This window comes from Mustela lutreola, chromosome 4, assembly GCF_030435805.1.
Source record: "Mustela lutreola isolate mMusLut2 chromosome 4, mMusLut2.pri, whole genome shotgun sequence".
Lineage (NCBI taxonomy): Eukaryota > Metazoa > Chordata > Mammalia > Carnivora > Mustelidae > Mustela > Mustela lutreola.
Genome location: NC_081293.1, coordinates 133933822 through 133948798, shown reverse-complemented (window position 1 = coordinate 133948798; position 14977 = coordinate 133933822). Strand labels below are relative to the sequence as shown.

Here is a 14977-nt window from a genome sequence, read left to right as displayed (position 1 = left end):
CCCACAAAAAATATATTACTATTCCCATTTTAAGGATAAGAAACCAAGTTACAGAAAGGTTAAGAAATATCTAACAGTAGAGATTTCACAGACCACTTCCAGTGTTCTACTCAAGTCTGGGGTGAACCTGGGCTTGGGTACCTCTGGCCCATGGGTGATGGTTGACCAACAGCACATAGCAGGTGACAATGACCTTGGGCATCTGAGTATGTAGATATCCACTCATTTTATTCAAAAATCACAAAAGGATTCTTCTAGAGCATTTTTTAAAATTTTTCATTTTTTATAAACATATATTTTTATCCCCAGGGATACAGGTCTGTGAATCGCCAGGTTTACACACTTCACAGCACTCACCAAAGCACATACCCTCCCAATGTCCATAACCCCACCCCCCTTCCCCCAACCCCCGACCCCCAGCAACCCTCAGTTTGTTTTGTGAGATTAAGAGTCACTTATGGTTTGTCTCCCTCCCAATCCCATCTTGTTTCATTTATTCTTCTCCTACCCACTTAAGCCCCCATGTTGCATCACCACTTCCTCATATCAGGGAGATCATATGATAGTTATCTTTCTCCGCTTGACTTATTTCGCTAAGCATGATACGTAGAGCATTTTTTGTATCCTTTTGACCAGCCCCTCAGAATCAAATGATTTTCCTTGTTCGCTGGAATACCCCAATACCCAGTATTTACCTCTTTCTTTTTCCTTTCTTCTTCTTTCCGTTTCTTTTCTTCTCTTATCTGTGCTAAGCGCTGTTTTTTGCGCTCCAGCTCAGCTTTTAAGTCACTTTTGTCAGACATGTTGGTTTCCTTGTAAGAAAAGAAAAAAATGTGAATGCATAAAAATAACTTTTCTGTATTATCACTGCAAAAAAAAAAAAAAAAACCAAAAACAAAAAACAATATTCAAAAGCTTGAAAATGTGACTTTTTGACCATAGCAGGTTGTATTACTTAGCCTATGTCGAAGAATCAAAGAAACAAATTAGGTCTCACGCTACATAAATACTTCCCAAAATTTATGTGTTTATAAATATTTGAAGCAATACAATGGTATAGTCTCTGCTGGTGATAAGAATCATAGCAACCTCAGAATAAGCAAGACATTTTCTGTACAAGTTTCTTAACAAATTAAAAAAAACAAGAGAATCAAAAAAGCACCTTCACCATGACTTCCAATTCAGATGAAAATGAACCAATTCATCCCCACACTGAGAAAAGAAAACAGGCTGTCATGAACCCTTAGAGATGTGTCCTGCTCAAATATCTATGGACTCAATAACCATGTCTCCACTGAGCCGGGGCACAGAGATTTCATTTCGCCTAACATTATATGCATCAGGGAAGACAGCCGCTAAAGACCTAACGTGTTAATCTTCTTTTTCGGTAAAATTCCTCCTGAACTGTCACAATTAATTTCATCTCCAATACAATCCTATTTCTATAAAAGCTTGATTTGCATACTGAATGTGATTATACTTATCCTGGCACTTTCCACGGCCCAAAAATGTTTATGAACACAGGAAACAGTAGCTAACACCATGGCAAGTTCTTGGGGAATTTATCTGGATGAAATTTAATTTTAACGTTAATGGGGATGGTGAAGCCGGTGGTGAGGGTGCCAGAAATATTTGCAAGTAAAATGAGTTTGGAAAAGACTCACCAAATTGCCAATGATTATATTTGTTTCTTTTGTGCTCTGAATTGGAAACTAAGAAAAGGGAAGCACTGAGAAATGAAGAAACCCTCTCTGACCCAAATTCCTAAAATAAAGAAAACACACACACACACACACACACATCCGTAAATGTCATGAGTATTAATTTCCATATTATTTATATGCAGCTATGATGAATATATAATGAATCCCTCAGTAGATGACAGAGCAATGAAAGGCAAAAAAAAAAAACAAAGAATACAAAACAGCAAAAAATGCTTCAAACTTCCTGCCACTGCCTCTAGAAGGTAGGTAATTGAAAACCTGTAGTCACCCTAAGACACACTTCCCAAGGAACACACACAGCTGAGAAACATACTGTGCTAACTACTATACATATTCCTACTCACAGTGTGACGGCAAAGACTTATGATATACACCAGTAGTAATCACGATAATCAATCTTTGTAATCAATTCATGATCACATCCTATCTTCATTTTTCAACAAAAATTATTGAATAACTAATACGTGTTCAGCACTTTATAAGACATCAGAGTACAAAGATGAGCAAAACCAGATTGTCTCCTTCAAGGACTACATAATTCAACTTCGTAGGCATGTGGTGCAGCTGGAGATGTTCTCTGCGATACTGGCTTATGGATTGCTAAGTGCTAGGCGTTTTTATCTTATTATCACATTTAATCAGAACAATCCAAGGGGACCAGTATTTTGATTAATGCCTTGTTTGCAATTTGGATAATGGAGGCTCAGCAAGACCTAAGGCAGCAGAGTCAATCCATTCTGCTGACCCCAATGCACAAGTTTAGGCAGAATGCAAAGCAAAGGAGTAATTAAGATCTACTAGAATGAGCAAGAGTATGCTTTGAGGAGGAGGTAGAATATGGGCTGGATATCACAGGAGGTCGGAACTAGCAAAGAAGGGAAGATACAGACAGGCTAAGACCTATAGCATGGGAACCAGCCAGCAAAGAGACGTGGATGAATCCAAGCCCAGAAAAATATAAACTTTGGTTGGTAAGAATGGGTATGTGGGACAACAGGGGAAGCCTTGGGAAAACAGAAAAGTAAATTCCATTTGGCGTCATGAGAGATGGGAAATCGCTGCAGCTTTCTGAATGGGAAAGTGACAAAATAAAGATGGAATTTGCTTATGCCTATTCTTGTCCCTGTCTGGGAAACAGACAGGAGCAGAAACTGGAACTAAGGCAAGCTGCTGGGAGGCTGGTGCCAACATCAGTCTGGAGCGACTGCACCTGCACTGGGATGGCGGCAGGAGGAGGGAGAGGCAGAGTGGGGGGAGGGTGGGCGGATGAAAGCGCACGGAGAAGGAAGAAGTAGCTCTTGGTAGCCTTTGGGTATGGAAGCCAACGAGGAAGATTCAGTAACAACCCCCCTTTGAAAGAGCCAAGGAGGATGACAGTGGAGTTGAGAAGAGGAGGCAAGAAGGAAATCATGAAACAACATGTAGCAGGCTGTAATTTGGGTGTCAGCGGAGTTTCTGGGCAGGAAGAAAACATAGATAAAATACTATAGATGGGAAGAGAAGCTGGATGGGAACTGGAACTGGGGCGCAGAGTTCTGAGTCATCCACCTACCAAGTTGAAATCTGAGTCACACACTCTGGGTCCTGCGGGAGCCGGGCAGACCACATGAAGAAGCAAAGTCAGGACGAAGGGCAGCCCTAGAGGAAGCACCTGCCTGAAGGAGGCAGTTCTGTCCGGCTCCAGTTGATGGCTAACGTGGAAGAAGATGAATCCAAGTACTTAGATCTTCAGATATATATTTTTTTTTTCCAAGAGAAACCGTGGAGCTGATAAAAGTCAAGTTGGTCACTAAAATATTATTTGCCAATAATTTTTAACACCAGTGGGCAAAAATCCCGGCAGGAGAAAATTAGAACCTAATTCCAGAAGCCGCCTGAGAAGTGACAGCTTCTCTTTCTTCCCCTGTGGGAAGATTTGCATTTCATTTTTGACTGATTTTTTTTGGCTGTCAGAAATGTCAGACATGAAATGTCCAATCACACCTACAGCATAGGTGTGTCATTTGGTGCTAGCCTCAGCCAGTGGAAACTTCTCAGAGAAAACTCATTGGCCTTCCTCTGGTCCACCAAAAAGGCCTGTCACAACACCAGCTATCCACTATGCTCATGAAGGAACAAACCATGTAATTACAACATCGTATATTTGTCATGGTTTTGTAGTAAAACTTCATTCATGAGTAGGAAATAATATAGATTTTCCGTACATTTCTGCAGAGGCAAAGTTCTTCTTACAACTAATAAATGTGTCTGAACGTTGGTCATTTCAGTTGGTGTTACCAGCCACAGAGCCAAAATTTTTTAAATAAACAACAAAAACACCAAGGGGAACTTTTAAAAAATATGAGGTAGTGATGTTTCAAATAACACACTTCACTTTTTAGAAGCTGTAGAGCCACAGTGGCAAAAGACAGCTAGAGAGTACCTTTCACTGACGGATTTTTTGGATCTACTTCAAAATAGACACTTTGCATCAACACCTAGGAGAATAAGAAACCTCAAGAGAACACCTCGCAAGGGGTTTGGAAAGTCCACATTAGGGTCAATGAATGGGCCTTCACACGTAGTAAATGGCTGCAACAGGGACATGAAATGCAGTGTCAGCGCTGAGCTCCACAGGCCTTCCAGGGAGGACTTGCCGCTCTGACTCACTCAATCTTCCTGCACATCAAGCAAGGCAAATTGCAGATCAAAGCACGGGTGACGTGAGTTATAGGGCTTCCTGTGGCGAATGCAGGTCATTGCAAAGGCAATCCCAACGCTCTCAGTTTAAGAAAATAAGAGCCAGAGCGGCCAGCTGCTAATTGTTGCTCACTTACTTCATGCACACAAGAGCTGGCTTCTTTCATCTCAAGCTGGCAAGGGGTCAAGTAGAGAAATCAAACCCACCTCTGGGTGTATGTGGGTCTCCTCCCTGTCTGATCATCAAGCCCGTCTGCCACCCACCAGCCAACTACAGCTTAACTCCGTCCTGGCTTAGAGCCAATTACAGCTCAGCCTCAGCAACTACATCCATTCTGAGGTCAGATGATCCACCTTTATGATGCCTGCTCAGCCCTCCTCATCACAGGGTCTGATATTCCAAAGGCGTTTTCCGTTGGTGACATTCCCCTTGCCTACACTTTCTTACCCAACCCATGCTTCATAGCTTTTTCCACTTCTGCATCGCAACCCTCAGTCTCCCGCAAATTCTCCAGCTCTTCCATCACTGTGTACAATTCCATTTCACCACTTTTCTTTCTTTTCTTTTCCCCCAGGTTATCTGTCCCACCACAACCAGAGAGATCCAAAAGTTCAAATCAGCTACTCTATTCCTCTGAGCTCCATACACAAATCCTCAACCCCTATAATTTTTTTTTTTTTTGGTCAAATTTCATTTCCCTACTTCGGATTTCCTTTTTTTTTTTTTTAAATGCAGAACATTATTATATTTCAATACACAACGTCTGTGCAACCAAAAAGTAAAACATCACACTAAAATGTTGGCAAGAAACCATGGTACTTCATTTGCAAGGCATGACAAACGGTTAACATCCTCAGGCATAAATGATCTCTTAGAAACCAATAACAAAGACTAATATTCTAAGGGAAATGGCAAAAAATAAAACAAAAAACCACAGAGAGGAAAATGAAATAACAAATGCTTAATAAGGTTTAAGGACATAGGAAGATGACTGAACTGAACAACAACAGAAGAAAAACAACTCCTTTGTAACATCACATTGTCCAAGATTAAAACATCGACATCTAACGTTTATACTGTTTTAGAAAACAGGTCTCGTAAACAAACACAAGACTAATGAGGACAAGCTATACAATTTGGGGAAAATCTCTACTTTTGATTCAAAATATAAATCATAGATTGCAGTGGAAATATTAGGAGTAGTTCAACAAATTAGATGGAGAAATTCAAAGTAATCTAAATAGAAGCGCGTTTGTGGCATAAAATATTTGTAGCTAACCCAGTTCCCTTAACCCTGGTTTACTCTTTATTCCCTTGCTTCATGATAACTCACCTCCACCAAATGTCTCAGTTCTCATAACTTTTGCTTCAACCCATCTCTGATCCAAGTAAAAGGCCATTTGATCCAAGTAAATGAATCAATGCAAGTTAAAAGCTTACAGTGATGCCTGGCAAATGAATCCAAGTAGTTAGATCTTCAGATTTAGAAACAGAAAGCTGTTTCTCCTCTTCTTCCTCCCCCTTCTCTACTTCCCTTTTTTTCCCTCCTCCTCTTCTTTTTCTACTATTATTGTTATTACCTTTTTTTTAATCCTGTCAACTCTTTCCCCCATCGCTAAGTCCATCCTCATTCAATAACCAAAGTTCTCATTCAACAGTCACTGACATCATTCAATAAGCATTACAGTGAGAAATACACTAAAGGTAGAGCATGCAATTGATTTAGTAGCAATATAATCAGAATGAGAACACCCAGTCTGTGCTCCAAGACAGTCTAAGGCACTTCCGAGCAAATAGAAGGCGCTTCTCAATGTAATGGATTATAAAATGGAAGGTACGTGGTTAAAGAAATGTTACTCAAATTTTTAAAAAAATGTTTTTTAATTAAATGTAGTCATTTAATCTAGTAGTAGTAAAACTCTTCTCAATTTTTCTGTTGAACATAGCAGTTACATATCTAGCTGTCCAGGTAAGCATCCTCCCCTATGTGCCCAGCTTTCCCCAGAGGACGGAAAGGCATATGGACACACGGTTCGCTCTCTAATGAACTTAAGTGCAGGGAAGGTCACTCCTGCTCTTCCATCATAGAAATGCCTCATGGGCCTAAGTCTCAATGGAGGAAAAGCTGTGGAGAGGAAGGAAGGGGGAAGACATGAGAGAGAAAAACGTGGACACTGAGGAAGAGAAAAATGAAATAGGTACTTTTTCAAAGATCTGTTTATTTATTTATTTGAGTGGGGGTAGGGACAGAGGGAGAGAATCTTCAAGCAAAATTGCCGCTGAGTGTAGAGCCCAATGCGGGATTCGATCTCATGACCCATGAGATCACACACCTCAGCCGAAACCAAGAGTCTTATGCTTAACTGGCTGAACCCCTTGGTGCCCCCAGAAGTCATTTTCCCAGTTCTCCTTATCTTTCCAATTAACCTAGCATCTCCTTCACACTTATTATTATTATTATTATTTTAAGATTTTATTTATTTACCTGAGAGGGACCGAGAGGGAGAGAGAGAACATGAGAAGGGAGAGGATCGGAGGGAGCCCAATGTGGGACTCGATCCTGGGACTCCAGGATCGCGGCCTGAGCAGAAGGCAGTCACTCAACCAACTGAGCTACCCGGGCGCCTTCCTTCACACTTCTTATGCGCACACACAGCCATAAAAAAAGATTTTCAGCATTTCTTGAACCCAATGAGACTCACAGCCTACATTTTCCCTTTGGCACATTCCATCGTGAGATGGCTTAGTCCTGTCCAGAACCAAGTATCTAACAGAGGAGGAGCGAAGGGTTTACTTCTGTTTACACAGCTGCCAAGTAATAGACCCTCCCAAGGCTTAGCTTTTGAACACTATAGACCTCTATTTCCTTTTGGTTGTCTACGTTGGCAGCAGTTTGAGATTCCATTTCTAATGCTGGCATATGCAAATGTATTTTTAAGCTTTAAGTCAGAATCCTAAGAGGTTTAAATCATTGCCCAGCTGTTGCCAGACTCATTGAAAAAAAATACCCAGAAACAAGTTCTCTTTTTCTGCCTGGAAACAATTGCTCCTGTCAGCTCTTTACTATGAGCCATTGAACTTCTCATCTGCCACTAGGTATGCATACGAAATTTGATCTTGCACAACCTTGTTTCACCTGCCTGGCTTTTCATAAAATACAGCCGCCTTCTTCCGCTTGGATACGTGGCCAAGGGATGCTACGGATCACAGCCATTTGTCCATTTTTACAGCGATGCCTCACCTTCTGTAAAAGGACGGTTGTGTAAGTATCAAGAGGGGGTTGACTGGTGGAAGATGTGGGAGGGTTATTTGCTAAATTTTCACAGCCATTAGCACACTGTAAAAACAAAACTTTCATAAAATCCACTTCATAGTAGACAGATGCCTAGGCCTGGTCTACTGGCACCACAGATGAGCAGTTTGCAAACACTTTGGTCTCAGTATCCTATGATGCCCTTCCTCCTCAGTGACCTCAAAGAGCTTTTGTTTATATGGGCTACCTCTAACAACGCTAACCATGTTAAAAATTAAAACCAATAAAACTGGAAATATTTAATAATTCATTTTAAAATAACAACATTAAACTTGTTATTTAGTAACATAAAATTTTCATGAAGAAATAGCCATACTTTCCAAGGCAAAAAAAAAAAAATAGTAAGAATAGTATAATACATTTTCACATATATCTTTACTATGTAGCTTAATAGAAGTCAACTGGATACTTACAGTGGCTTCTGCATTCAATCTATTGTGACATACTATTGTTCTTGTAAAGAAAATCTGATCTCACATAAATACGTATTCCAAAAAAGGAAGAGTGTTTAAATAGCCTCCTAAAGTAATTCTGGATATTCTTCAGTATTACACCAAAATTCAACAAATGTCAGTTTCTTAAAGTTGCCATGTGAATATGCAATGACATCAATCAATGAACTTTTTATACTCTGTTACATTGAAATTTATTGGTCTATCTTAAACATTGAATGAATCTTTTATTCATGTATGATGTTATGACATTATGCATTTGTTATCTAGAAAATTATTTAGAAAATTATGCAGACTTCTCAAATGTTGGCACATTTAATTGTACAATATCCCCCAAATCAAACTTGGCAATGCCACTACCAAACTCTTCAGAAAAGTCTCTAGGAACAGCCAAGTTGTCATGGTGGCAGACACAAATTTTCCAAAATTCTAAGTTTTGCATGAAAGCTCAAATTTTGTCATTAGCTACAAATACTGCCAGTTACATTCTTGACGTGACAAGCTCATGCCATTGATTGTTGATAAAGTTGCTGCCAAATACCCAATTCTGAATAATCATAGTTTGTGAATTGTTCCTTCAGGTAAACATAGTGCTTCAGGAAAAAACGCAGCTAGTGTAGCTCGTAACTCACACTGTTGCACAAATCCCATCTCGAGACAACCACTGAGCTTTGGAAGGCAGCAGAAGTGACTTCTGTGTTCCCATCGATCACACAGTAAGGACTGCACTCAAGGGTGGAGATTTAATATAACTAACATTTTTGTTTCTGCTTCATGAGGGACATTCTTGTTTGTTTAAACTGCGAGCGTGTGGCAGGAGAGTCTGAAGCCGGTACTGGTACAGCGTGGCGTCACTGTCTCAATTCCTACTAAGGTATCAGCAGGGTCACCTGCTGTTACTTTCACACCATTCCTGCAAACGTCAATACGGCAAAAAAGACAAAGAAAAATAACATTTTGTGAAAATAGTTTTGACCTCACGGAGTCCCAAACACATCTTGGGATCCCCAGGGAGTCTCAGACCACACCTTGCCTTACCCACTTCTGATAAGCTGGAGTTGATTCTAAAGCCTCTAGAGACTGAAAGGAAATGTTGCTAAGTGTTGCTGTAAAGACCCTAAGAAGAGGGCTTTAGGAGGAAGGCTCCTACAGAAGGCTAGGGGGAAAGGCTCCATAACTATATAGAAAAGATTTCTCATTTCTGACTTGCTTAAGCCAGGTCATTGATAAGGAGGAGAAACTGGGAGGCCCTCTCTCACTCCTCATTCACCCCTCCCCTCGCTACATGCACAAATTCATGGGCCTTAGCCCGGCTAGAAGGTAAGCTTAATGGTCGCTAAGAAAATGTAGACTTCCCTGTTGTGTGAAAAGCCTTAAATTCGTTCGTTCTTTTAATTTTGCTTTTTTAACGATTACAATTTTACATATTTGTTTCAGGACAAGAACTTCAAAGGTTATATGATCCAGAACTAGTATTTTACCCATAAATAGGGAAAGTGAGATGCAGCTATCTAAGGTCACTACCATTAAGTGGACAAATCAGAGCTGGAAATACCAGAGCTCCTTATTCTTGAATACTTTTGCCAAATAATGCTTCTCTTTTGGTGTTTACTTATTCAAGATTTTACCCATTTTAGTCAAAAGGAAGCTCTTCTTAAACAGAAGGCTTTTATGGTAGCGCCTGATCAGTCCAACCTTGCAGTCACTCTCTACCACCACCTGGTGGTATCAAATGTAAATTGCATGGGAGAGCTGACCGGGAGAAAAGGCTTTGCCTCTGAAATTCCCAAATACACCTCCAAAGCCAATACTGGGTAGCCCCAAGACTGCAAGAGTTTCATCCACGTACAAAGGATTTATTTATGTCAATAGAGAACTACTGTTTTTGATCGGGGGCAGGATAAAAATCGCCGTACATACATATAGTTAAATACCTATGCTGATTTTTCTGGGCTCTTCGCAATTTTACTCACATTGGATTAATTCTTGACTGGAAAATCAGGCCATATTTCTAAATTAAGCTTCTCGTATTGCTCCTGTTGGATCTGTGAGCTATATTTAAGATTGTTGTGTCTGCATATTATCTCTGGTGCACATTCCCTGTTGCAGGATTCTGAGCTCCCCCAATCGTCCTGCTGAAGCTGTAAATCAGGCACCGGCAATCGCGGCACATTACACAGAAGAGACTCTCAAGCCCTCCGCACAGAGGCCCATTATGCTAGAGAGAAAAATCAATCCAGAGGGTATCTGCCCTCTCATCTAGTTAACAGAGTAGAGATGAGAGCTCTCAGAACTCACAGGCCTCAAAACCCATTGATATCTTGGCCAAAAAGTTCTGGGAAATTTTGAGTTATTTCTGACCCCGACAGTGCATTCCACCAATTGAGAGACTCAACAATCTTCTCTTTGTTAAAAGAATCATTCCTCAATTAAGGGAATCAGCCATTCACGTCATAGCTTATCTTGGGAGTTAATATCAGGCGAAGACAAGAGTCCTTAGGAAGTACGCATCTCAAGTAGCATCCTTGAAAGAGTACGAAACTAAAGATGGGACAGTTTGGACAACCAGAGGGCAGTGTTTTGTCACTAAGAATTAGGACAGAAAAGGAACCCGGAAAGAGAATCAGAAGAAAGGAGATGAGAGCCCTCCGGGGAGTATGGTGAGGGAAACTAGAGTGAATTAAGAAGTGAGGCAGTGCACAGAGCCCTGCAGAAGCACCCAACGTCAGGTGGAGATAGATGCGAAAGACGTACTGCCTGCTTAGGCCAGAGGTCAGGTAAAGAACCCAAATAAAAAAGGCTACCCCTACTGTTCTTTATTTAAGACTACATATCTGGGCTCCTAGAAGTTCAAAAGCACTTCAGAGCAAACAGAAAGGAGCTTGTCTACCTAAAGGGGCACTTTGGGGACCACATGGAAAGGGGCAACTTCTCCATACACCATGATGTCATCTTCCTTGGAAACCTGCCCAGTGGCTCCTCGGCCTCATCTTGGACACCTAATGGGCATTGAACAAACAGTTGCTGTTATGTAAACGGTTAAAGACGTCCCCCATGTATTGTTCCCTACACTGTTTACTTCTTCACATCAAGCTAGAACCATCAGCTCAACACCCTATGGCACCAAACACAAACTCTGATATATCCAGTTGCTTTATGCATAGCTCAGATAAGCATATTTTAGCCATTTAGAGCCCACCTGATTTGCCTATCCAGCAAAACGTCACCCAATAACTGCTAGCTATAGATAGCCAGCCCCCGCCCCGAGATTTCCCACCTAGACACATTCCCTCTTTCCTTTGTGGGTAGTGAAGCCACCCTTCAGGGTCTAGAAAGTCTCCTGCTATGCCATACTGTCCAAGTGCCATCCAATGACGTGTGTTGTGCAATGCTGCCCCCTCATGGTCCTGCCTTCTCCTTGATCAGCCCTGAAATCCTCAATCACCACATTCTCACAGTCTCCCCCAGGCCTCCCAATTTCGCCACCTACTATTTCTAAGCCTATCTTTGCCTATCCATGTCTATTCATGCTGCCCAATATCAGTCTTCATGGGGCTCATCTGACAACCACAGTACCCTTCTCTCTGATCTTCCTGCCCCCATACTAGCCTTACTCCCTGATGCTCTCCGCGTCCTCCACCCTCTGTCAGGGGGACTCTCCTGTTGCTCAGATCTGATGACTGTACTCCCTTGACTAAAACACTTGATGACTTCCTTCAAAGAAGCAAAACATGGCACCTGGGTGGCTCAGTGATCAAGCATCTGCCATTGGCTCAGGTCATGATCCCAGGGAGTCCTGGGATCAAGCCCCACATTGTGCTCCCTGCTCTGCAGGAAGCTTACTTCTCCCTCTCCCACTTGCCCTGCCTGTGTTCCGTCTCTCTGTGTCTCTCTGTCAAATAAATAAATAAAAACTTTAAAGAAAATGCAGAACATGTCCCAACTCTCTACCTTGCACCGAAGATGCTCTTTTTGCCCATCTCTCTGTCCACATAGCCCTCTACTTCTTGGTTCACATTTTACTGGTATATATCAAGCTGTTTCCTTCCTTTGTACCTTTACAAATTCCAGAAATGCTCTTCTCACCATTCATTACCTGATGATTCCTATTTATCCGTCTGTCTCAGCTCAATCACATTCCCCCCAGGAAGGCCTCCGGTGGCTTTAAGCCAAGGCCCAGGACTCCTTGCTGGTGGCCCCAGAGCACCTTGTTCATGGTCTGCTGGAACATGTGCCTCACTGCCTGGTTAAGTCCTGTTTATGGGATTTTCTCCTCCTGCTACACAGAAAGCCCCTCAAAAGGACAGGTCATGTCTAATCTATGCCTGTATTTCTAGTGCCAGGCAGTGAGTGCCCAGGAAATAGCTCTCAAACTGCTAAACAACCATTAGATAGAATGAGACTCAGGTCGGGTGACTCAGTCGGTTAAGCATCAGCCTTCAGCTCAGGTCATGATTTCAGGGTCCTGGGATGGAGCCTAGAATCTGGCTCCCTGCATAGTAGGGAGCTTGCATCTCCCTCTCCCTCCATCCCTTCCCACCACTCATGCTGTCTCTCTCTCTCTCTCAAATAAATAAATCTTTTTTAAAAATCTGTGATTTTGCTATCAGGAATTTCCTAATCATCATTAAATTGTGTCAGTGCACTAAGCTTTTAAATGACCAAACTCAGAAGTTCTCCCTAATTATGCAACCAATTTCTATTCCCATGGAAAGGGGGTGGGAATGAACACATGAGCCTAACATTGCCTGATCCACTGAACTATCTTTTCTCCTAAATCACTACCATTATACACACACTGATGTAACTGTGTCCTGCCTAGTTTACATTGTTAATCTCGGTTTTCTGAACCTGAAAGGATTATTTACCAAAAATCCATTCTATTTATAATTGACAGACTCTGTTGTTTATCTCAACCAACAAATTCAGAAACCTAGAATCTACTGCCCCAAATGTCTTAAGGATAAATAGTCATAGTGACAGCTGGGTGTTCTTTTGAACAGTGATGTAAATGCATCAGTGCTCTAGAACACAGCCTTCTTGCACTTGAAGCTGTTTCTCTGAGTTGCAAAGATGAGGAGTGAAGATGTCTAAAAATAAACAACTCTCAGGTAACCTGTGGGGCTGATCTTTAAAATAGCTGGTAAGAGGCAAATCTTCAGACATGACCAGCTTTGCCTTTGATTCTGCTCTTCCCATAAAAGGGCCAGATCTTCCATGCAGCCCAGTTAAACCAAGACAGCTCTGGCCAGTGGGTCTGCCCGGAGTGGACGCCCTATGCTGACAGAGAACAGGGAAATTCAAGCTGCCCGGATGTCCTTGCACCTCACGATGAAGAACAAATTTAAACTGTCATACCAAAAGAAATATGAACCAGACACATTAATAAAAATAAGGGATGGAAAAACTGTAAAGCTTAAATAATGAAGTCAGAATAGATTTTCTCAATATAACTCAGCAATATAAGTGTTCCAGAGTCAATCTGTTTTAATCTCCTAAAAATATAAGTTATTAAGACATCTCGACATCTTAAAACCAATTAATTCATCCCTCTCCCAGACTGACTACAAAATTCTCAGGAACTTGTAATTAAGCCTGCCTGATTTTAGAAACCATCAATCCCGGCTGATGTTAGGATGAGCGGAGAAGCACATGCCCAGGAGGGACCCGGTCCACACCTCAGCCATGCGGAAAGCCAGGACTCGAACCCCGGTCCCAGGACTCGAACCCCGGTCCCTAGAGCACATGCTGGTAACTGCTGCACGGGCCTGTACTTGCAGGATTTCCCATCCTCCCTTGCTCCACCTCCTGGGCTCAGCGTCCACCTTGGTTCATTCATTTTCCTTTGTGTTCTTTCTTTGCCACAGCCACCCACATCATATCAGCAGTTTTCCTTCTCCTGTTTGTTCTACACGCGATGAAGAATAAGAAAGCTGAGAGAAACACAAAGATCCTGCAAATCAATGTAGTCTGTGGTATGACTGTGCTCACAAGGATGTGGGGAGAAGGTTCCGTGGAGAGGGTGACATAACAGACCGTCACAGAGGAAGACGAGACCGGAGGACGGCAGGAGAGGGGGGTGCCTCCCTGGCAGAGGGACGCATGGGCAAAGGCGGGGAGGTGGGAGAGAGAATGGTCCGTCTGCGGGATGAGTAACGTGATATGGCTGGAGGACTGAATACAAAAGCAGATGGAGCCAAGTCAGGGTGGAAGTGCAGCCAGATACCAGATCCCAGAGGATGAGCGACCAACCGTCCCAGTTTGCCGGGAAGTGAGGGGGTTCTCTGAATGCCAGCGAACACCAGGAAAATGCCAGGCAAACCTGGACCCTTTGGTCACCCTACAGCCAAAGGGCTGCCCCACTATGCTTTCACAGGCTCGGAACTACTCTGAGAGAGCAGGTATGATTTGAACAAGTACAAGACCAGGTAATTTTTTTCCTAGCTTGCAATACGTATGATAATAGCCTTTTTTTTTTTTTCAAGATTTTATTTATTTATTTGACAGACAGAGATCACAAGTAGGCAGAGAGACAGGCAGAGAGAGAGGAGGAAGCAGGCTCCCCACCGAGCAGAGAGCCTGATGCGGGGCTCGATCCCAGGACCCAGGGATCATGACCTGAGCTGAGGGCAGAGGCTTTAACCCACTGAGCCACCCAGGCGCCCCAACAATAGCCTTTTTTTTTTTTTTTTAAAACATGGGTTAGGACCCACTGCTGAGTTACAAAATCAAGTTAGCTGGTAGTCACAGGTGGTAGTATTTGTGATGAGCAGATCGGAATGATCAGAATGCACGGCACAGGGGAAGG

The 14977-nt window shown here is 42.3% G+C and overlaps 1 protein-coding gene across 4 annotated transcripts in view; it reads right to left on the bottom strand.

The window, feature by feature from the left end:
* DYNC1I1 (dynein cytoplasmic 1 intermediate chain 1) overlaps positions 1-14977 on the bottom strand; it is a 303858-nt gene that overhangs the window by 271841 nt on the left and 17040 nt on the right. For all 4 annotated transcript variants that reach the window (XM_059171178.1, XM_059171180.1, XM_059171179.1 and 1 more), the window contains exon 2: positions 696-812. In XM_059171178.1, the coding sequence (XP_059027161.1) occupies positions 696-803 (108 nt within the window). In that variant the 5' untranslated portion in view covers positions 804-812. The remainder of the gene's footprint in view (positions 1-695; positions 813-14977) is intronic.